The sequence below is a fragment of the Coturnix japonica genome, unplaced genomic scaffold (assembly GCF_054131305.1).
Source record: "Coturnix japonica strain WE unplaced genomic scaffold, WE-NBRP24 Scf041, whole genome shotgun sequence".
Taxonomy (NCBI): domain Eukaryota; kingdom Metazoa; phylum Chordata; class Aves; order Galliformes; family Phasianidae; genus Coturnix; species Coturnix japonica.
In genome coordinates, this window is record NW_028188944.1 from 3,707,955 (window position 1) to 3,731,538 (window position 23,584).

The 23,584-nt window shown below is 53.2% G+C and overlaps 2 protein-coding genes across 2 annotated transcripts; both read left to right on the plus strand.

The window, feature by feature from the left end:
* Window positions 1-3,088: 3,088 nt before the first annotated feature.
* On the plus strand, window positions 3,089-5,285 carry LOC146752834 (uncharacterized). Its single transcript, XM_085531291.1, has 2 exons — window positions 3,089-3,122; window positions 4,516-5,285. Exons 1-2 carry the CDS (start codon window positions 3,089-3,091, stop codon window positions 5,283-5,285), a joined length of 804 nt encoding a protein of 267 aa, XP_085387417.1.
* Window positions 5,286-18,543: 13,258 nt separating this feature from the next.
* LOC146752835 (uncharacterized) lies at window positions 18,544-23,243 on the plus strand. Its single transcript, XM_085531292.1, has 5 exons — window positions 18,544-18,579; window positions 19,884-19,961; window positions 21,236-21,500; window positions 22,217-22,358; window positions 22,544-23,243. Exons 1-5 carry the CDS (start codon window positions 18,544-18,546, stop codon window positions 22,638-22,640), a joined length of 618 nt encoding a protein of 205 aa, XP_085387418.1. The 3' UTR covers window positions 22,641-23,243.
* The last annotated feature ends 341 nt before the right edge of the window (window positions 23,244-23,584 follow it).

The following is a 23,584-nucleotide window of genomic DNA, read 5'->3' on the forward strand; positions in this document are numbered from 1 at the left end:
CACTGCCGTACCCCAGGCGGGACCCTGGTCCCGGCTCCAGCTCCCACTCAGCGCAGCAGGTTTGCTGGCCCAGACGGGCTGCAACCAGGGCAGCAGTTCATGCAGCCCGGGCTGGGCTCCGAGGGGCACGGGAACGGGCTGGGAGCTGGGACAGTGAGGAAGGGAGCAGAGGAGGTCAGCGTGCTCTGCTGCCCGGTTGGATCTCTGTAACACAGCGCAGCTGGGGCTGCAGTTCTTCCTCTGGGCCACGGGAGACACGAGACGGCCTCGCTCTGCAGCTCTGCACGCGTGGATTGATGGAAGCTTTAAACCCCCCGATGCCTCCTTTGCAGTGTCTTAATGTGAAGCCTCCAAGTGGAAATTTGCACTTGCCCTGCTCCTCCTCCCTGGCAGCCCCCAGCTTCTCTTCGGGGACCCTGCAGGCAACATGTGCCTCTGGCGACCCTTGAAATGGCGTTACCTTTTGTTTGCTGAGCGCTTGCCTGATGGCTCAGCTGGGGTTGTGCAAACCCCTGGCAAGGCTTTTGTTCAGGCTGTCCCGGCAGCTGCAGATGCCTTGAGCACACAGCTGCGGGCCCTGAGCACGTTCAGCATCTGCAGCAGCTCCGGCACTGGGCTCTGGAACAGACGATGAGAAGCTGGCAGCCTGTGGGCTGACTGCATCGGCTGGTGGTGGCTGTGACCATCACAGGCTGGTTTGGCTGCAGTGCTGTCAGATACTCTCTCTTCTCAGGAGATGGAAAAATAATCTCCATGTGGTTGGATGTTTTGTTGATTTATTGTTGTGTTTAAGTAAGCCATCCTATTTATTTGAGAAGTGTGAACCATCCAGTTGACTCCTCGCCGTTTTGCACTTCCTTACCCGAGGAATGTGAGCCATCACCACTTTTAGGTAACATCAGCAGTAGGTGGTTTTGAGAACTACATCAGTCACCTTTACAGAGTACTTTTCCCAACCCTTTTCTGAGGGCTTGCTTGATTTCAGCAAGCCCAGGGCTACTTCCACTCCTGAGAGGATGTACGGACATCTGCCAGAGGATTTAATCCATTTGCCACCAGGTGTTCCCTCATGGATCTGTGGAGGTGGTGCTCCAGCAGGCTGCTCTGCTGGCAGCTGCCATCTGTGCTGAGGCTTGCTGTGATTGTGTGTTGGGGGCTGCATTCACGGTGTTCTTCCATGAACCAGGTGCTTTTCTGCAACTCCTGCTGTATGGTTGGATGGCCATACCATTTTCTAACAGTATTTCTGCATCTCTTTCCTGGGTAGCCGTCCCCTTTAGGCGTGCTTGCAGTCAATCAAAAGATCCCCCAGTTGGCACAGGCTGTCCTTGTTGTATGTCCTCAACTTCCTTCACCACTCAGACCTCCAATGAAACTCCCCTTTCCCATTCCTCCTGTATCACTCATCAGTTTCCTTAACTGCAGCTAGGGCAGGCAATAAGCCGTCATTCTGCTGCCTCTGTTTGCCTTAACTGTGTAGAGGCAGTGCCTTTAATTAGTGCTATGTGTGGAGTTTTGCATCTGTTTGGAGCCAAACCCTACAGGTGGAGGATGTGTGGCCTAAAGGATTGTAGGCGACTCGGGGAGGTCTTCGTTTATTGTGTGAATAAGCATTACCTGCACAACTTGCACCACGTAGTGCAGCAGAAATATTGTGCTATATCAGTCGCTTTTGATTCTGGGAGGACCGGTGCAGTTCTCCTTTGCTTCATATGTCACTTCCAAACCCGACACGATGCTGATAACACCTTTCCCATTTTGCATCCTATTACTGCCCCCAGTGACCTCTGCTTGCCGCTCAACTACAGCAGTTGCCACGAGAACATTCACAGAAGAATTTGGGATGTGCTTCATGTCTCTTGTCATCGGTTTGTTTCCCTTCTTGCCATCCTGCAGACTTTGCCCATTGGCCACAAGTGGATCCAAACACAGCATACATTCCTAAGGGAGAAGCAGGACTATATTTATTGATATAATAGGGATATGCTGTAGTGATTTAACAGTGACACAACAGGATCGGAGGTGGCTGGATACACTTGGTTATTTACTGCATGGAGGGTAGGGTTACGCACACACCTACAGGAGGCCCTCCCATTGAGTCACGAGGCTCAGAGTAGTTCCCCTTTTTTTCTCATGTCTTCAGTCCACAGAGGTAAGGAGCTAGGATGTGGCTGGATCCTCTCCTAGTCCCAAGCTTGGTCAAGGCTTTGTGTGGAAGGAATCATACGTGCACAGTCCCTCTAAGACAGAGCCTTAGAGAATACATGAAAGCTCCAAAGTAACCACGGGTGTCTTACAGAAGATTTGTATTGAGAAGGAGTCTTGATGTCAAACTGCAAGGGATCTCTGTGCAGGTGTGAGCTGCAGAAACAGCCCTGCTCGAGGGCAGGTCCTGTGGTGCAGCCCGCTGCTGTGCAGCAGAGCTGGAGGGGCACTTGGGCTGCTCCCTCTTTTGGGGTAAGATGACTGCCTCCTTGCCGTGCTTTGTCTTAAGTCCCCTCTCAGTCTCAGCTGTTGAACTAAGTGTCAGCTACCAGTTGTTTCAGCCTCCCAGTCTGAGACAGCTTTGTGATGGTTCATCTCTTTGAGCCAGACTGTTTCCTGTGCTGCAGCTCATTGTCTTCCTCTGCAAGGCCAGGCAGTGCCCTGCAGAAGGGCTGAGCTGGGACTGGGACTGCTGCATTCCCTCACAGCTCCCCTGCCATTTCTCTTCTCTCTGCAGGCTCCAGTTCAACTTCTGCCTTCCAGCCGTGATCATCCCAGCCTGCAGGAGAGCAGCAAATGGCCGCAGCACATCCAGTTGAGGTAGGGGTTGGGGGAAGCAGGCAGGAGAGGCCAAGGGGCCAGGGATGTGAATGCAGGGGAAGAGGGAGGTGCCCTCAGCCAGCGTGTGTGTGCTGGGGACAGAAAAGCAGCTGGGGTGTGAGGTTCTGTCCTGTGCGAGCTGCTTGCCTGGGCCTTGGCTGTTCCCAGCAAGGAGCCTCTTTGCTTGCAGGAGCCCGTGAGCTTTGAGGAGGTGGCCGTGTATTTCAGCAGGGAGGAGTGGGCGCTGCTGGACCCTGTGCAACGAGAGCTCTACTGGGACGTGATGTTGGAGACATACCAGTGTGTGGCCTCGCTGGGTGAGAGCTTGTCTGCCTTTCCTCCTCGTTAGGGCACCTTTGGCTGTGCAGAATGAGCCTCTGCAAGCCGGGCCTTGAATAAACACCATGCAGCTACATATTGACTCACACCACAGTGCCAGCAAGAAAGGAGAAACTGAAAAGCGTGAGTTTCAGAAGGGATTAGTATGCACGGCACTCTGATCAAAGCCACAGAGTCAGTGCTGGCAAGCAGGCATCAGCCAGGAGGGAGAAAACCAGCCCTTGTGTTGTGTGTTGCTTGGTGCCACCAGCTCCAGCTCACAGATGAATCCCTGGTTACTGCTATGGAATTGAGGATTTTCCATGCAATTGCCATCAACATTTTGATGCCTTGACCACTGGTAGACTGTAAGAAAACAAATAAGCTGTTGTAAAGTTAATTTGAAAGAAAAAATATCCCTTCACAATGTTCAGAGATGTCAAAACATTCTTTGCTCCAAGGGAAGCTGTAGGCACAGTGTCATTTAGACCTAAATGGTGGTTTCTCCTTGGGGAGGGGCACAGAGTGGAACTGTTGAACAGGCACTGTGCCAGTATGAGGGAAATGCTCTCTTGTTCCCTGTTTCTCTCCCTGAAGCTCCACTTCCAGCCCCCAAGCCCGTGGTGATCTCCCTGCTTGAAAGAGGGGAAGACCCCTGGATCCCAGATGTGCATAGCCCTGAGGCCATGCCAGGAGACCTCAGCCCAGGTGAGGTGGTGGAGGGAAGGGGAATGTTGGGGCTGTAAGAGCCTTCTCTGCCTGTGTTTTATTTTGGGCACCGTGTGCTATTGCTGCATTTCCTCTGTCATCCAGCAGCTGATGGGATCAGAAATACAAAGGAGGTTCCGCAGAGAAATTGTGTAGCGGAAATGCAGCGGAATTGCATCTCTGAGGAAGAAATCAGAAGGGATGTCCAGGAAGTCCTGCAGCAAGGTCAGGGTGAGCACATCAAGAAGCCCCTGGGAAAGCATCTGGGAATGACACTGAGGAACCCAGTGGACTTCAACATAGGTCCAAAGCAGCCTGAGGAAACCAGGAGCAAGGATGTGTGCCAGATGAAAAAGCAGAATCCATGCACTGAGTGTGAGAAAAGCTTTAAACTGGATTCCAGCATCACTAGCCACCAGTGCACGCACTCAGCAAAGAGGCATTACGAGTTCTGTGATTCTGCAGAGAGCATGAAATGGAGACTCCACCCCACTGGCCAGCAGTGCATGTACACAGGAGAGAGAGCCTTTGAGTGCTCTGACTGTGGAAAGACTTTTACGGACAGTGGGAGCCTCACTTCCCACCAGTGTATCCACAGAAGAGAGAGACTGTACAAGTGCCTTGAGTGTGGGAAGAGCTTGAAAGGTATTTCTAAACTCCAAATACACCAACGTGTCCACACAGGAGAGCAACCATGTAAGTGCCCTGAGTGTGGGAAGAGCTTTAAGGATAGTTCTAACCTCAAAATACACCAACGTGTCCACACAGGAGAGCGACCGTATAAGTGCCTTGAGTGTGGGAAGAGCTTCAAAACCAGTTCCAGCCTCACCATCCACCATCGCATCCACACAGGAGAGAGACCATTTAAGTGCACTGATTGTGGGAAGAGCTTCAAAAAGAGTTCCAGCCTCACTGTCCACCATCATATTCACACAGGAGAGAGACCCTGCAAGTGCTCTGAGTGTGGGAAGAACTTCAGTAGCAGCTCTGAACTGAAGGTGCACCAGCGTGTCCACACAGGAGAGAGACCATATAAGTGCTCTGAGTGTGAGAAGAGCTTCATAAGCAGTTCTAATTTGAAGCTCCACCAGCGCATCCATACAGGAGAGAAACCCTATAAGTGTCCTGAGTGTGGGAAGAGCTTCAAAAGCAGCTCTGAACTGAAGCTCCACCAGCGTGTCCACACAGGAGAGAAACCCTATAAGTGTCCTGAGTGTGGGAAGAGCTTCAAAAGGCGTTCTGAATTGAAGATGCACCAGTGCATGCACACAGGAGAGCGACCCTATAAGTGTCCTGAGTGTGGGAAGAGCTTTAAAAGGCGTTCTGAGCTGACGCTGCATCAGAGCATCCACAGGAAAAAGAGACCCTGTGAGTGTCCTGAGTGTGATAAGAGCTTCAAAGGGAGTTCTGAATTGAAGCTGCACCAGCATATGCACACAGGAGAGAGACCATAGCTTCTGTTGGACATTTTAGAACATTTTGGCCAGGCCTGCATGCAGGGAGTTGCCTGGGAACTTGTCTTTTCTCTCCCTCAGAGAATCCCATCTGCTGTGTTACCAGAATGTCTGCACCAGTGAGCTGAAATGGCAGGAAGCCTTGAGTGTGAGAAGGGCTTTGTGCCGAGCAGAGAGCTCCTCACACTCCCAGAAGAACTTCATGCAAAGCTCAGTCCTCATTAAACATTGCAAGTCCACAGGACAGGTAGCTACTAGGAGTGCATCTCCTGCAGGAAGAGTTTCTCTCAGGGCTGGTGCCTCATTTCTCATGGGAAAACCACCAGCAGGAGATACTCTCAGGATGCTGGAGAGCCCAGGGATGAGGGAGACCAATGCTTCTCCCCATGCAGGAAGAGTTTGCAAAGGAGACGGCATCATCGACACCCTCTGCAGAAGGGACTTAACCCAGGAGCTTCAGATGGCCTTTCCTTGCTGCCCAAAGCACTTCTCTCACCATGCCCGCTTTCCACTTCTACTCTTCCACCAGCTGCTTTTTGATTCTGTTTCCTAGTGGAGAAGCGGTTGTGTAGGGATCTGCTGTGTGTCTGTGTGCATGTGTTGCTCTCAGTCATTTCTGAGCGCACTCATGCATCCCAGAGAAGGGTCAGCAGAGCAGTAAGGTGGCTCTTGGAGGTTTTCTGAGAATCTTCTGTAGTGGAAAGAGAAGGGGGTGAATAAAGTAGCTGAGTTGTTCTGGAGCTTTCTTCACTGTAGTCTTGTTTTTGCTCTTAAAATAAATGTCAGTATGTGGAATGAGGAGAGGGAAAGGTGCAAGCAGGGTTTCGTTTTGGTGCCCTCTCCAGCCCACTGCTTGCTTCTGGACAAGGCATTTCCTTTCTTAATAGGGGAGATGCTCCAGGCCCTTCACCATCTTCATGGCCCTCCGCTGGACTCTCTCCAAGAGATCCCTGTCTTTTTTGTACTGGGGAGCCCAGAACTGGACACAATATTCCAGATGAGGCATTAATAGGGCAGAGTAGAGGGGGAGGATCACCTCCTTCGACTTGCTGGACACACTCTTTTTAATGCACCCCAGGATGCCATTGGCCTTCTTGGCTACAAGGGCACACTGCCAGCTCATGGCCAATCTGTTGTCCACCAGGACGTCCAGGTCCCTCTCAGCAGATCTCCTCTCCAGCAGGTCTTCCCCCAGCCTGTACTGGTGCATGCAATTATTCCTCCCTAGGTGCAAGACTCTACACTTGCTTTTGCTAAACCTCATCTGGTTTCTTACTGCCCAGCTCTCCAGCCTGTCCAGGTCTTTCTGAATGGCAGCACAGCCTTCAGGCATGTCAGCCAATTCTCCCAACTTCGTGTCATCACAAATTTGCTGAGGGTGGTCACTATCCCCTCATCAAGGTCGCTGATGATGTTTAACAAGACCAGACCCAGTACAGACCCCAGGGGGACGCTGCTAGTTACACGCCTCCAGCCAGACACCACACTGGCAATGACAACCCTCTGCACTCTGCCAGTCAGCCAATTCTCGACCCACTTCACTGTCCACTCATCTATCCCATACTTCCTCAGCTTTATAAGGATGTCATGGGGGACAGTATCAAAAGCCTTACTGAAATCAAGGTAGACTACATCTACCACCCTCCCCCTGTCCACCCAGCTAGTGACATCTTCATAAAAGGCGACCAGGTTGGTCGAGCACGACCTCCCCTTGGTGAACCCATGCTGAGTACTCATGATAGCCTCCATATTACCCAGTTGTCTGGAGATGGCATCTAGAACAAGCTGTTCCATCACCTTCCCTGGGACAGAGGTGAGGCTGACTTGCCTATAATTACCCGGGTCTTCCTTCTTGCCCTTTTTGAAGACTGGAGTGACATTGGCCGTCCTCCAGTCTTCAGGCACCTCCTCAGTTCTCCAAGATCTCTGATAGATTACAGAGAGCAGCTCAGCAAAGATCTCTGCCAGCTCTCTCAGCACCCGCAGATTCACCCCATCAGGTCCCATGGATTTATCGACCTTAATGTTTCCTAGGCACTCACGGACCACCTCCTCCCCAATGAAAGGGAAATCTCCCATTCCCTGGACTCTCTCATTAACCTCCAGGGTCTGGGATTCCTGAGGGAGAGCCCTTTCACTAAAGACAGAAGCAAATGATCCTGCGGGGTTAGGAAAGGACACAGCAGAGCAGTCAATGAGGAGCACAAGGCAGTGAAGCGCAGCACGAGCCATTGATTGCCTGCACTGATGATGTTCTGCAGCCACCTCCATTGAGATCTGCGTCCTGAGTGCAGATGGAAAGTGAAGGGAAAGGAGGAGCGGGGGATGGAGGGGCAGGAAGTGCTTGGTGCCGGCGGGAGCAGTTCCGGGCCATGGCGGCATGGGAAGGTGATTGGGGCCGGGAGGAGCGGGCTGTGCGCTGCCAACTGGGTCAGGCCGCGGTGCAGGGTATGGAGGGATGTCGGGGGAGGAGCTGGCGGTGCTGTGGCACGCAGAGGCGATGCGTGCGGTGCCAGCGAGTGCGTGGAGCTGAAGGAAGGTGTGTAACATGTCCTTGCTCTGGCTGTCAGTGAGCGGGACGAGTCGGGGCTGCAGTTCTGTGCTGGTGTTTGTTGCTGGGACCATGCCATGTGGAACGCCAGTGCCAGCAGTGCCAGCAGTTAGAACCCTGTTGGGCCATGTTAGAAGCCTGGCCACAGCTGTTACCTTGGTCACCACTGCCCCACGCAACACACTCGCCTCTTCGAGCTTCGGCCATTAACAGCCATGTGGGGACCTAAGAGAGCAAGGCTGGAGGAAACCCAACATTTAGCTGGGAAGATGGTTCTGGGGACTGCAGGGTCGAGGAGGAGGAGGAGGGGGTCCGCCAGGACCATCAGGCGGCAGACAGGCAAGCGAGCCCATTGCCATCGCGCCTGGACCAGGCGCGTGACCACCTCCGTGGAGCCCATGGAGGTGGATCCACCTCCAGATGAACCCATGGAGGTGGATCCACCTGAGGATGAGCCCATGGAGGTGGATCCGCCCAATGCACAGCTGGCCTGGCACCACACCACCGTGCCAGGCCCTGCAGCAGTACCACCTCAGCTGCAGCATCGCTGGTCCAGGCGCTGGGCTCCGTATTGTCTGCGTGGCCCCCGCCCCCAGCATTAGCTGGGTGGCTTCATTTAACATCAGCTCCTCCTCTCAGACCTCTGCAGGCCCCTGGTTCCATCTGAACCCTGTTTTTATTGATGTTTTTATTGTAAAGTTTAGTTTGTTAGGATTAGGTGTTAGGATTACCTTATTATTCATGTTTTTTAATTAGGAGTAGGTTATTGTTCACGTTTTATTGTTAGGTGCAGGTTTTTGTTCCTGTTTTAGAGTTAGGCATAAGTTACTGTTCGTACTTAGAGTTAGGTGGAGGCCTACCAGCTGCTGGCAGCAAACAGCACTCACTCGGTAAGCACACGTCTGCTTTCTCACCCAATGCCATGAGTGCTGCTCCATGAGTGTGGAGGTCTGTGAAATCTCCGAGGGATGGGATTTGCATCTTGTGACTTTTCTGTTGCAGATTGTCGAGGAGCAGAGCGTGAGTGGCTGTGAAATGCAATTGGGCTTCATGGAAACAGTCTGGAGCTGTGTCTGGAGCTTCCTGCATGGCCGTTGTAAGGTAGGTGTGCCTTACTTTAAGCATGTGCTGAAGCAGTGTTGGTTAAGCACAGCTCACTCCTATGTCTTCAACAGATCAGCTTTCTGCACTCTTTATTTCTGTGGCTGGGGTTGTAGAGCACAGCAGCAGCAAGGCCACGAACACGTCCACAACCAGGTACGTGAACATGGGTGACTTTAATGGCTAGAATAACATTGCTGTTAGTATTAATAAAGCAGTGGTCACGCGTGTGTGCTGGAGCTCAGGGATAGGTTTATTCTTGCCTGTTGAGTTCTTCCCTTATTTGACACCCACCCATCCTCTCTTGCTTCTCTTCCCTTTCAGTTGTTAGAAAGCTCCTTGACTGTTTCCCAATTGCTTCTTGCAGGACTCGGAGGGTTTTGAGTGTAAGGCTTGGGAGACGGTGAAGCAACCCAAGGCAAGTGCTGCTCAGCTGAGCAAGAAAGCCAAGAAGGAAAGCAAAAAGAAATGATAAGGGCTTGAGCAGGAAGGCACAAAGGACAGCAGAATCGCCTGGATTGCGTCATCAGAGGTGCACCAAAGGACACACACTGTGTGGTCCGGTTTTCAGGCCTGGCTGTGATTTCCCTTTCGTGGACTGCAGAGAGGAACTGAGGAACTTTTAGTCATTACCAGTATCCCTCCTATTTGATTTCATATTGAAATGTATTTTGGATGCATTTAGCACATCTGTGTATTGCAAATAAAAGCAAAACAAACATTTGAATGGTGTTGCTGCCTTTTTCAATAGCTGCTCAATACAGTGCCTGGCTCGGGCTGGCAATTGCAGGACCATGAAGTGTTCGGCTTCACATCCCTACCTGAATCACAGAATCACAGAATTGTAGGGGTTGGAAGGGACCTCTAGAGATCATCGAGTCCAACCCCCCTGCCAAAGCAGGCTCCCTACACCACATCACACAGCTCGGCATCCAGGCGGGTCTTGAATATCTCCAGAGAAGGAGATTCCACCACATCCCTGGGCAGCCTGTTCCAGTGCTCCGTCACCCTCACTGTAAAGAAGTTCTTCTGCACATTCGTGTGGAACTTCCTATGCTGTACTTTCATCCCATTACCCCTAGTCCTGTCCCCACGCACTACTGAAAAGAGACCAGCCTCACCACTATGGCCCCCACACCTCAGGTATTTATAAACCTGGATCCAGTCCCCTCTCAGCCTTCTTTTCTCAAGGCTAAACAGACCCAGTTCCCTAAGTCTCTCCTCATAGGGGAGATGCTCCAGGCCCTTCACCATCTTTGTGGCCCTCCGCTGGACTCTCTCCAAGAGATCCCTGTCTTTTTTGTACTGGGGAGCCCAGAACTGGACACAATATTCCAGATGAGGCCTCACCAGGGTAGAGTAGAGGGGTAGGATCACCTCCTTCGACCTGTATGTAAAAAATGTAATTGCATTGACAGTTTCCATTACAACAAGAGCAGTAGAACAATATGAGTATGCATTATCCAATATGTCATGGATGACACTGATGGGGGCACAGAATGCATTGAGGCCACCAAAGAGCCATAAGAGGGGGAGTGGGCAGCCAAAGCGGAGCCCACTTGTGGGGCAGAGCATGAGGAGCGCTATGGGGCTGGCACTGTGGGGCTGCCCCACATCTCAGCACCGGAGCACAGTGGGGTGCCAGGGGGGGGCACCAAGCTGCTGCAGGTAATGCCAGAGTACTATGAGAACCCATAGGGAACAGCCCCATAGCGCCGCACTGCACCCCACATTGCCCCACTTCACCCCATAGAGCTCCAGTTCACCCCAGTCTGCCCCAGTTTACCCCCCATTCCACCCCAGATTGCCCCAATTTACCCCAATTCCCCCCCCAGTTCACACCAATTCACCCCCATTCACCCCCATTTCACCACACATCATCCCAGTTCCCCCCCCAAGACACTCTCATATCCCCCAATCCACCCCAATTCACCCCCATTCCCCCATATCACCCCAGTTCATCCCAGTTCCCCCTCAAGTCACTCTCAGACCCCTCCAGTCCCCCCAATTCTCCCCCATTCACCTCAATTCACTCCACATCACCCCAGTCCCCCCCAAAGTCACTCTCATATCCCCCAATCCCCCCCCATTCACCCCAGTTCATCCCAGTTTCCCCCAGTCCATCCCCAGTTGCCCCCATTTCACCCCATTTCCCCCCCCATCCCCCCACCCCCTCCCAGCCTGCAGCCCCTCTGTGCCCTGTGGACGCTGATGGGGACCCGGCCTCACCCAGCTGCACCCCCAGGTCGGACCCCCCCCCCCCACCAGAACCCAGAGCTCGTTTTGGGCTTAAAAAGCCCCGGATTGGTGCCAATTTCACCCCCTTTGACTCCCAGGAATGAGGTGGCACCACGTGAGGATGCGTCTGCGGTGCTGGGGGGGCTGATCCTCGAGCTGTCCAACCTCAAGTGAGTGCTGGGGGGGGGTTAGGGTTAGGGTCCCATTGGCACTTATGGGGTCTCACTGTCCCCTGTGTGGTCTCACTGTCCCCTGTGGTGTCTCACTATCCCCTATGGGCTCTCATTATCCCCTATGGGGTCTCATTGGTCTCTATGGGGTCTCACTGTCCCCTATGGGGTCTCATTGTCCCTGCAGCTGCCGTGTGATGTGCACCCATCATGCCCTATAGGGGTCTCACTATCCCCTATGGGGTCTCACTGTCCCTTATGGGGACTCTCATTGCCCCCTATGGGGTCTCATTGGTCTCTGTGGGGTCCCATTGTTCCCTATGAGGTCTCATTGGTCTCTATGGGGTCTCATTATCCCCTATGGGGTCCCATTATCCTACAGCTGCCGTGTGATGAGCGCCCATCGTGCCCTGGTGTCGCTGCTGCGGCTGCGTCGTGAGCGGAGCCGGGGGGTGAACAACAGCAGGAGGAGGAGGAGGAAGATGGAGGGGGACGAGCCAGGATGAAGCTGCAGCTGTGAGTGGGGCTTTATTGGGGGAAAAAAGCCCATAATGGTGCAATAAACACACGAGTGTGAGCAGGGCTGGAACAGCACAACTACACAATAACACAATAACACAACAGGGAACGGCTGCTGAGCTCTGCTCCTGGTGCAAAGTGGTGGTGTAAAGCTGATGGTGCACAAATGATGGTGCAAAGTGGTGGTGCACAACTGCAGGTGCAAAGGGATGCTGCAAAGTGATGGTGCACAAGTGATGGTGTACAAATGATGGTACAAAGTAGTGGTGCAAAGTGATGGTGCAAAGGTATGGTGCACAAGTGATGATGCACAACTGAAGGTGTAAAGTGGTGATGTAAAGTGATGGTGTAAAGATGATGGTGCACGAGTGGTGGTGCAAAGCTGATGGTGTACAAATGATGGTGCACAAGTGATAGTGCACTAATGATGGTGCACAGTTGGTGCCCAGCTGCTGCCTTCTGTCCCACGTTGCGCTCAGCACAGCCTGGGGATGACACAGAGTGCGTTATTAGTAATAGTAATTAGTAATTACGGCCGTAATTAACATCATCACCACCACAACTGCCCCGACACACACAGTACAATATGTGGGGGCCAACCCCATAACCCCTATAGCCCATAACCCCTTATAACCCCCATAACCCCAGAACCCCAAACCCCAATAACCCCATACCCCTATAACCCCATAACCCCATAGCCAACCCCATAACCCCATAAATAACCCCATAACCCCCACAACCCCATAAATAACCCGATAACCCACAACCCCATCACCTAATAACCCCTATAACCCCATACCCCATTACCTGCTATCAGTCACCGCCGTCCCCGTGTCCCCGTGCTCTCGGTGCATACACAGAGCGATACGACGCCGGGGTGAGCGGACAGAACCTCCTGGTGTGCGCGTTGTCTCGCGTGGCGCCGCACTGCAGACACACGTAGCGCCGCAGGATGGGGCACAGCACGCGGCCACACATGTCCTTCAGAGCGTGGCTGCTCCACACTGCGCGGGACTCCCCGTTACGGCGGCAGAACGGGCAGAACGGGGACGGGAAACGGGGGTGGGCTGATAAGGGGGGGCGGGCCGACAGGGGGCGCTGTGGTGGTGCGATAGTGGGTCGTGATAGTGAGAAGGAGGGCCTTGGTGGTGATAGGGGGGGACATGGTGATAAGGGGGGATGGGGGGTTGGGGGTGTCCTGCTGATAAGGGAGGTCCTGCTGATGCTGTGCTGAGCTGTGGTGACACCGACACACCTGGGGACACACACAGACATGGTGGAACATGGCAAATGGCGACCAGGGATGGGGACACCCCCCCCAATATGGTGACCCCAGTGGCAATGACCCCAGGTGACCCCCATTATGTTGACCCCCCCCCAATGACAGTGACCCCAGTAATGGTGACCCCAGGTGACCCCCCCCAATACGGTGACACCCCCATGATGGCGACCCCAGTGACACTGACCCCAGGTGACCCCCCGGTCACATTGCCCTCCCCTGCCGTTGCCCCCCCCCCCCCCATTCCCATACCTGCCGTCCCGGTTTAGTCCGCTCGGTTCTGTCCCGTCCTGACTCGGTCCGTTCCATTCTGTCCTGTCCCAGTTCGGTCCGTTCCGTTCAGTCCGGTCCTATGGTTCCGTTCCCGCAGCAGAGCCCTCAGCAGGGCCGGCAGCCCCATGGAGTCGCACCACGGCTCCCATATAGGGCCGTGATCCCTTATAGGGCCCTGATCCCATAGAGGGCTCTGATCCCATATAGGGCTGTGCTCCCTTATAGGGCCGTGCTCCCCTATAGGGCCATGCTCCCTTATGGGGCCGTGCTCCTCTATAGGGCCCTGATCCCATATAGGGCTGTGATCCCTTATAGGGCCATGCTCCCATATAGGGCTGTGATCCCTTATAGGGCCGTGCTCCCATAGCCGTCCATGCTCCCCTATAGGGCCGTGCTCCCGTTGCCGTCCATGCTCCATTCCCGCCTCCAGCCCCGTCCCCCACCTCCTTTATCCCCCAACTCCCCCCTTTATCCCCCCCCATTGGAGCCGCCTCGTCTGCCCTGTGGGGTGGCAGTGTCTGGGGCTGCTGCCTTATGGGGTCGGTGGTGCTGCTGTGGGGTGGGGCTGGCACTGGGGGAGCGTTGGGTGGGGGGCACCTCATAGGGATTGGACGAGCTCGGGACGGGGAATGAAGGCACCTGGCGACGGGGAAACTGCTCCTCAAACCCTTCACCGACGAACCTAAAATAAGGGCACAAGCAAACCGGTTAACCCCTAGTAATCTTTGTGCACGAAGGCCGAATGAAGACCCACGGGGTGGGTAAGTATAGGCCGGTGAAGCTGTTCGGTTGGGGTTGGGTTCCCCGGGGCACAACGACTGAGACGTCCAATTGCGGGCGAAGCGAGTGTGGACCCCTCGATAGTGCGGTTCCCACATCCTGCGAGGGACCGGGCCACGAAAAGGGGGAAGCGTGTGTGTGTGCGTGTGTGTGTGTGTGTGTGTGCATGTGTGTGTGTTTGTGTGTGCTTGCGTGTGTGTGTGTGTGCGTGTGTGCATTTGTGTGTGTGTGTGCGTGTGTGCGTGCGTGCATTTGTGTGTGTGTGTGTGCGTGTGTGCGTGCATGTGTGTGCGTGCGTGTGTGCGTGTGTGCGTGTGTGTGTGTGTATGCGTGTGTGTGTGTGCGTGTGTGCGTGCGTTTGTGTGTGTGCGTGTGTGCATGCGTGTGTGTGCGCGCGCGTGTGAGTGTGTGTGTGTGCATCTGTGCGTGTGTGTGTGCGTGTGTGTGTGCGTGTGTGTGTGCGTGTGTGCGTTTGTGCGTGCGTGTGTGCGTGCATGTGTGTGTGTGTGTGCGCGCGTGTGTGTTTGCGTGTGCGCGTGTGTGAGTGCGTGTGTGTACGTGTGCGTGTGTGTGTGCATGTGCGTGTGTGTGTGTGTTCGTGTGTGCTTGCGTGTGTGCGTGTGTGTATGCGTGCGTGTGTGCGTGTGTGCGCGTGTGTGCATGTGTGTGTGCGTGCGTTTGTGTGTGTGCATGTGTGCATGCGTGTGTGTGTGCACGTGTGTATGCGTGTGTGTGCGCGCACGTGTGAGTGTGTGTGTGTGCATCTGTGCGTGTGTGTGTGTTTGTGTGTGCACGTGTGTGTGTGTGTGTGCGCGTGTGTGTGTGTGCTTGTGCGCGCGTGTGTGTGTGTGTGCGTGTGTGCGTGTGTATGTGCGTGTGCGTGTGTGTGTGCGTGTGCGTGTGTGTGTTCTTGTGTGCTTGCATGTGTGCGTGTGTGTATGCGTGTGTGTGTGTGCGTGTGTGCGCGTGTGTGCATGTGTGTGTGCGTGCGTTTGTGTGTGTGCGTGTGTGCATGCGTGTGTGTGTGTGCGCGTGTGTGCGTGTGTGTGCGCGCGCGTGTGAGTGTGTGTGTGCGCGCGTGTGTGTGTGCGTGTGTGTGTGTGTTCGTGTGTGCTTGTGTGTGTGCGTGTGTGTGTGCGTGTGTGTGTACGTGTGTGTGTGTGTGTGTGCGCGTGTGTGCATCTGTGTGTGTGTGTGCGTGTGTGTGTGTGCTTGCGTGTGTGCGTGTGTGTGTGCGTGTGTGTGTGCGTGTGTGTGTGCGTGTGTGCGTGCGTGTGTGCGTGCATGTGTGTGTGTGTGTGCGCGCGTGTGTGTTTGCGTGTGCGCGTGTGTGAGTGCGTGTGTGTACGTGTGTGTGTGTGTGTGTGTACGTGCTTGTGCGTGCCCGTGTGTGTGCGTGTGCGTGTGTGTGTGTGTGTGAAGGTGCTGCCAGAAGATGGGACAGAAGAAGAGTAAGCCTTCTGGTCCCATGGGTGGGGGAACTAGTGGTGAGGGTATAGGTACACCCTGTATTCCCCCAGACAGTCCATTGGGACTCATGATTAAGAATTGGAATGATTCCCCTTCTAGGCGGGGAAAAAGTAAAGTTAAAATGATTCATTATTGTGTAGCTGTATGGGGCAATAAGCCCATAAAAGGGGAGACTGTATGTTGGCCCCTTTTTGGCTCCTCTGAGGACTGGGTATGTCAGGCCCTTATCCTCTGTGTAAATGCTAAGGAGCCTTTTAGTTCAGAGGAAAGTGAGTATGCCTACCTCTGGATAGCCTCAGAGACAAGGAGGCATTTATATCACCTAAAAGAAAAAGGAGGGCGGGAGAAGAAGAGAAGGGATTTAGAAGTCCCAGTGTCACCACCGCCCTACATAACCCCACCTGAACCCACGGCCCCGTCTGCCAGGGGGCCGGGAGCACAGACCCGACCTTCCCCTCTCTCCTCTACCCGCACTCTCCCCGCGGCGCCGGTCCGCCACCGGTCCTGTCCGCTTCCAGGTCCGGGCTGTCCCGATGGGTCGCCGGGCGGCTTGGGTCCCGTGCGGGCGGGGCGGTCCGAGCCGTTTTTATTCTCCCGAGCGCAGCGGCCACCAGGCGCCGGGTTACGAAGGGAAACCCCAAAATCAGTAGCTATGAGGGTGTTACGGAGGTTCCACGTTACATTGGGGTACTCAGGCCTTAGTGGATCAGTTTGCCAATAATTATATGTGTACAGGGGTATATAACATAGCAAAGGGGATTGTTAATGGATATATGACTTGCTGGAGGGTGAATGCAAAGAATATGAGAAAAAGAATCCCAGGAGGGCGAGAATTGGCTTATCGACCCTTCGCAAGGATCCAGTTGGACTTTACTGAACTCCCTAAAACTGGGAGATATAAATATTTATTAGTGATTGTAGACCATCTTACAAACTGTGTTGAGGCATTCCCTACGGCAAGGACTACAGCACAAACAGTAGTGAAGATACTATTAGAAAATATAATTCCTCGATATGGAATTAGAGAAGCAATAGATTCTGACAGGGGAGCTCATTTTGTGTCAAAGGTTACACGAGACACAATGAAAATTCTAAGGATTAAATGGGAATATCATACTCCTTGGCACCCTCAGAGCTCTGGTAAAGTAGAATGAATGAATGGGGAAATTAAAAAACAACTTAGAAAATTAATGATAGGAACTAAGACATCTTGGATAAAATGCTTGCTGTTAGCTCTGTTAAATATATGTGTGAAGCCCAGAACTGATTTGGGAATTTCACCTTTTGAAATGCTGTATGGTATGCCCTATAATTCTTGAAATACCTCTTGGTCACGCCCATTTACAAGATGATCAATTAAAATCTTATACAATTAATGAATGGGTGCAAGGAACTACAAGAAGGATCTGATTGCACAGCAGTCCCCATTGGAGATAGCAATCCATAGGATACAGGCAGGGGATGGGGTCCTAATAAAAACTTGGAAAGAAGCTACACTAACACCACAAGGGGAAGGTCCCTATGTTGTTTTATTTACTGCAGAAACAGCTATTCGAACCGCAGAGAGAGGATGGACTCATGCCAGCCGTGTTAAAGGACCCATCGGTGACGAGAAGTGGGAGGTAGCTCCCGGGAGTGACGACTTGAAACTCACACTGCGACAAGCCCAATGGGTATTCCAGGTAAAGGCTTCCCCTGAAGAACACTACTGCTGCTGAGAAGAACTAAAAAACCCCTCGTAGCTGGTTGCAACCCAGTTGACGAGTGAGGCAGAGGAGTGAACTGCGGGGAAAGATGGGCCTTAGGGGTATCCATTGGTACTTGGGGATTCTCACAGTGATCACATTTTGTATAGCAGCACAACGCCACCCACACCAAGCTTCCTTACATCCCTGTGTGACCTGGTACCTATACAGCCCAGTCTAAACCAAAAGGGTTACTATTTTTGCCTAAGCTCAAACCCAGGGAGGGGATACTGTAACCACCCAGGCTCATATTACTGTGCCTATTAGGGATGTGAAACTATTGCCTCAGATTGGGCACCTGGGGCTGGGCAGGATAAATATCTACAAGCAGGGCATGGACCCTATGGGTGCATACCTCCTAACCGAAACCCACAGTTGGGAAGATGGGCTGTGTGGGGATTTAAGACAGAGAGAGAGAGAGAAACATCTGCCAGCAACTATGGATAAATGTAACGAATCCAGATAACCCAGTGTGGCTGTTAGGGAAAATATGGGGTGTAAGTGACTTGCGGAATCAAACTCTATAACACATAGATGGGTTATAAAGCAGGTATGTTTATTCCAGCGCTGGGTGCAAGGGGGATAGCTCCACCAGACTTGCACACGGACTTGTAAAATCGTGACACAGATATAGGTACATCTCATACATAGTCAATGATTTCTCAGAATTCTGATACATATTCAATAGTTGTTTAGCATGTAGACCCCCTCTTGTTCTTATCAGGGGGATGCAACTCCTCTTCTGGTATTTACAACATCTGTTCTCCTCCTTGCCTGATGTCTTCCGTGAGGTCTCACTCCTTATCTGCATCCTTCCTGCTCTCCCAGGCCCCTTGTTTCCTTTAAACAAAGAGGGAAGGAAGGGAGGGGTGCTCTGGGGGGGGGAGTGGGAGGGGTGGAGGAGGGTTGATGTCAGACTGTGAAATCAATTTTTTTAATCTTAATTCTGCTTCAGAAACAACATCTGATTCCCATGCTCTCTGCTTGGTATTTTGTCTTTTGATGCAAACACGTAAGCCCCATTGGTGCCTGGTTCAGCAGTTCAGCTTCCTTTGCACCCTTTGCCTGGTTGTAGGGAAGGTAGCAGGCTCTGATTCAATGACGGTGTTGTATGGACCCAGTATTTATCGCCATGTATCCAAAGGTGCAACAGTTTCTGGAAACCCAGGTGGGATCCTATAGGTGATGGTTCTCTCGCCACCAAGTATCCAGTTGCCAGCAGTGGGTGAGTTCACTGGGACTTTGGGGATGGGAGGTGCCAACTAGCAAGCCTTCAATATCTGCTACTAAAATCAGACTTGGAAGCATGTTACACGTGGGAAATACACTTGGTGCAGGAAAGGGGATTTCCTTAGCCATCAAAAAAAGATGAAACTGCAGATCTATCAACAAAAATGTAAGCAAGTGACACTTGACTTGGCGGGTCTGTGGGAAGGTCAGCTTCTCCGTGTTTGTATTTCAGCCATCATCCTCCACACTGGAGAGGATTTATCTGCTTGGCTTGCTTAATTGCAGCACGTTTCACACACGTGGATAACCTGTGCATATTGCGTCACTACCTCTGTGGCCTGAGGTGGTGCACCAGGCTGGAAATAATGCCTTCTTGGGGTTGTTGAAGCTCTGCAAATGTTTGCCAAGCAAAGTTGTGGATGCTCCATCCCTGGAGGTGTTCAAGGCCAGGCTGGATGGAGCTCTGGGCAGCAAGACTCTGTGGGTGGCATCTCTGCCCGAGGCAGTGGGGCTGGGGTTCTGAGTTCTTCACTGTCCCTTGCAAGCCAAGCCATTCTATGATTCTGCATTTCTATGATGTAAGCACCAGCCCCACAGCCCTGGTGCAGTGCATCACAAGAGCAGCAGCCTGCGGGGAGCCACCACCCAGAATCACAGAGATGTGAGGTCACAATGCCCCATCCTATGACTGTGCTGAGCTGCGTCATGAGCTCACAAAGCCTGGCTGCAGGCTTGGCTCAGTGCGACACTCACTGTGGCTGCAGCAGTGGTGTTGGAAGCGTGGTGCAAGTGTGGGGGCGGCCATGGACCCTGCCCGCCTTGTCCTCTTCCTCCTATTGGTGGCCATGAGTTTCCAGGAGAGCTGTGCTGCTCCGTGGCGAGCACAGGGAGCAGGTGAGTGGGTAGAGATGGGACCCAAACTGAGCAGCGCTGGGAGCAAGAAGTCAGGCTGTGTCCCCACGGCCCTGTAGTACACTTGCCTGGGGCCTGCCTTCCATGGGGGTGTTGCTGGGTAGGGGGTGATGGGCATCTTCTTCCACGTAATCTGTGAGAGATGTGGCACGTGGCCCGGAGAGAGCACTGCATACGCTGCCAGGTGCCAGCCTACGGGTCATCCCGTCCACCCTGCAACTTTGGAAATCATGACCTGAGTTATTCTCCACATCCAGTTACTGAGGGAGAAGGAGATCACACCATATAGTGCATATAGTGGGAACTTCTCTCATCTGTTCTTGATTCTAGATAATGAGCTTGGTGCTCCCTTTCCGGATGCTCCTTTGGATCCGGAATTCATGCCTGTGCCTTGGGGACAACCCAGGGGTAAGTTGTGAGTGTCTGTTTCCTTGGAGGCTGAAACGTTCATGCTCTCATGGTTTACCTGGGTGCAATTTTACTGGAGATCCTCTCCAGGTCTTCCAAGCCTGTTTGTGCCCGGAAGGGTTTGCACAGATGAGCCATGAGTATTTTTTCTCTCGGAGAGCTGCCACGTTTCAGTGGGAAGGTTACCGCTGCCCCTCTGCAGCTGAGGGAGCCCAGACCTTTGTATTCGGGCTGTGGCATTCCCCAACCACCGCCAGACCCTACAGGTCACTCAGGGAAAAGGAGGCCCCCACATGTGCCGGAAGCTCTCCTCACCTGTGTCTGATCACACTTGTGTCTGCAGGCCCTGTCCCCTGTATGCTCTGCTACTCAGTTGATGCTGTAGTGTGTGACTAAAACTTTTCATGGGTCTTTGGTTGCAGAAGTGCCCCCAGTGTGGGCCTTGCCCGGTCATCGATTTCCTCCTGTGCTGGAGCCCAGCTGGAATCCCAGCAGTGAGTACTCTGTCTTCACTGACTTGGCTGACTCGCCGCTGATCTTCAAAACTTCATGCACGTGATATTTAACTTCATACATTCTGTTAAGGTCCGGAAAGAGAAGAGGATGAATCCAAACGAGGAAAATACTCTCAGGGCTCATCCCATCTCCTGAAGCGACTGCTGAAGGAAATGGAGAAGGCAGAGCGTGGTGGGTATACTTCAGTCTGTTCACTGTGGGACCTGGGAAGCTGAGGTGTGATATACAGGTGTGGGCAGGCTGTAGCCTGCACAGCAGGAAGGGATGGGTCAGAGCCGTGCTGCAGCCGTGTTCCGTGTATCACCTTGCAGGTGCTGTCAAGCACCAGAGCTGGTCTGCTGCCAGATGGTCTGCATCCAGCCAAGACCCAGAGGCAGCTGCTCCCCCAGCACAACCATTACTTGTCAGAGCTGCTTTGTGCAGTCGTTGGCACCCAGATGGCAGCAAGTGGCAAAGTGGCAAGCGCTGTGCTTCTGTTCATCCAAAGCCCTCCGTGCAGCTGAGCAAGTTCAAGGCAGGAGGAGCATCCCGAGCAGGGTTGGCTGCCTTTGCTAATGCTGGAAATGAGGTGGAGATGCTAATTCTGAGGGCTTGGACTGTGTGTTAGAGCTTGGATTTCAGCCTGCAGCTACCTGGCTGTGACGGGCTGGTGACAGCACAGAATGTGAGGGCCTTGCACAGGAGCTGATTCCTCAAGAGGTGTGAGGGAGTCAGCATTGTCCAATAGCTGGGAGGGCCCAAATGCCCTTGGGTAACAGAGGGGCTCACAGTGTACTTGGGGGGGGGCCTGGACTTTACCTGAGCTCGGGACTGGAGAAGCTCAGTTTTTGATGAGGGCACGTGACATCCCAATCCTACTGCCCTGCTTTCTTTCTAAAGGAACGGACCAACAAAGTGAGAGGGATGCACTCCAGGAAGGTGGATATCCCACACTGCCAGTCCCGGATGCACTGCAGGAAGGCGGTTATCCCACACTGCCCGTCCCGGACAGAGGAATGCAGGCAGCACCAACCGGCATGCCAGGTAATTTCTGTCCTATGATCATACGGTGTCACGAACCAGAGTCACTGCGTGCCTGCAGGCTCTTGCTGCCAGCTGTTGCACACCAGGTCAGCAGCCAGACCTGAGCGTGTGAGCATAGAGCACATGTAAAAGAAGCCAGGGGTGGCTCTCTGAAAATGGCTGGCCTTCGTGGGGTGTGGAGAGTTGTTCCAGCAATGTGCCAGGGAAGGTACTTGCAGACCTCTGTGACCCTGCTCAGCTCCCACCGCTCCCAGATCGCAGAGTTTGCCCTTTTGGAACGAAGCCACCTGAGGGTGATGAGCAGGGTCTTGTGTGGTAGGAGCCTGCAGGAGTGTTTCTCCCCTGGGCTGGCTCTGGCTGTGCCCTGTGCTGGCTGAAGCCTGACCTTCAGCCTGGGGGGCGTCCCACAGGGGGAGCTCAGGACACGCATGCCGGGAAAAGCGTGAGGGATTCTGCTCTGTAGCTCTCCCCACGGACCAAGCCCAGACCCCAGGGTACAGCCCCAGCTCTCGGCCCAGAGGAGGACACGGGTAGTGCCTGTGCAGCCTCTCCGTACCCAACGAGAGGTGGAAGCAATCCTTCTTGTCCTCCGGTGCTTCGGCACCAGAGACGGAGGCACCCACTGACAAAATGACCTCTTGGGTCCATGAAGCACACTGAGAGATTATCTGTAGCGCAGCTGAAGGTAACGTGGGACATTGTCTCATTTCTTCTAGGGATGAACACAGGCAAAAGCACAGAGGATGCTGCTCACACATCTGTGCGGAAGCGCCGCATTCCGGTGACGGTCTCAGCGATGCTGCTGCCTGCGCTGGTGCTGGCCGTTGGTGTTGTGATATGGGTGCTCAAAGACTACCTGTGAGTTGGCCTTTCCCCAGAACACCTTATTGCTGCATTTGGCAATGAAGCATTTGTGGTGCCAGGATCCTGGACGGCCAAATCAGCCGCTGGCAGTACACTGCCAGGACTTAGGTTGCAAAGTCTTTCAAGTTTCCCCTTATTTCCTGTCAGTGAGTAGTGCTTTCTGAAACTCATTCTCACAGAGCGCGCAAGAGGGAAAAGAGAGCAGCAGAAGCAGCAGATGGAGCTGGGGAAGGCAACGAGACAGATTCTGACCCAGTCAAACAAGAATCTCCGTAATAGCTCCAGTCCGTTCCATTCTGCCATTGAAGAGGCCCGAAGTCTTCAAGGTCATCTGGAAGACCAGGAGCTTGAACTGAAAGCCATGAAAGAGATCCTTGGGAACAGTCCTGAGTGCTGCCTTCTGTCAGAGGATGGCCCTGAATGTGAGAGCAGAGCTTTTGTCCTTCATCCTGCATACTCCAGGACAGGTATCACCAGCAGTTTGAAGATTCTTAGCTCGACACAGCTACATTCTTGTTGAGGGTCCTAATGAGGACCCAGAAAACGAGCTTCCTCTGACTGCCGGACAAAACGTAATGTCTTTGGAGATGTGGGTGAGAATGGCTGGTTTCAGGGAGAGCTGACAGATGGCACAAGAGGACTGGTCCCTTCCAATTTGGTTGCGGAGCTTTCAGTTGATGAACTGGATACACCTGGAGATCCTGTCAGAATTCCTGCATTGCTCCATCTGCAAGACTACCATTGTTCCACTCAATGGAAGAACTCGATGTTGAGCAGAATGTTGTTGAGCTCCTTCGGGAACTCTCTGAGGCGACTGACAGCGGAACTGCATAGCTTTATTGTATATTAAAAACAACCAAACAACTGTCCCCTCCCTCTCCCTTCTCCTCGCCCCCCTCCACCCCGCCCCCCTCCCCCCCAAAAAAACAAAAAAAAAAGACAAAAAAACCCAAAAAAACCCTAAAAAACCAACAAAAAACAACCCACCCCCAATAAAACAAAAAACCAAAACCAATTAAAATCTCAACGCTGTTCTTTTTCTGGGATACACTGAGGTGATGCTTCTTCTAGCTTAGACTTTGCAATGAGTTTGTGTCACGGAGTTCTCTCTAGAGCTCACTCGGTGACAGCGGGAACAAACCTGGGGAGAGAAGGAACAAAGAACCTCCCCTCTCTAACAGTGCGGTGCGGCGCAGCCGAGAGGGGAAGGTAAGGGAGAT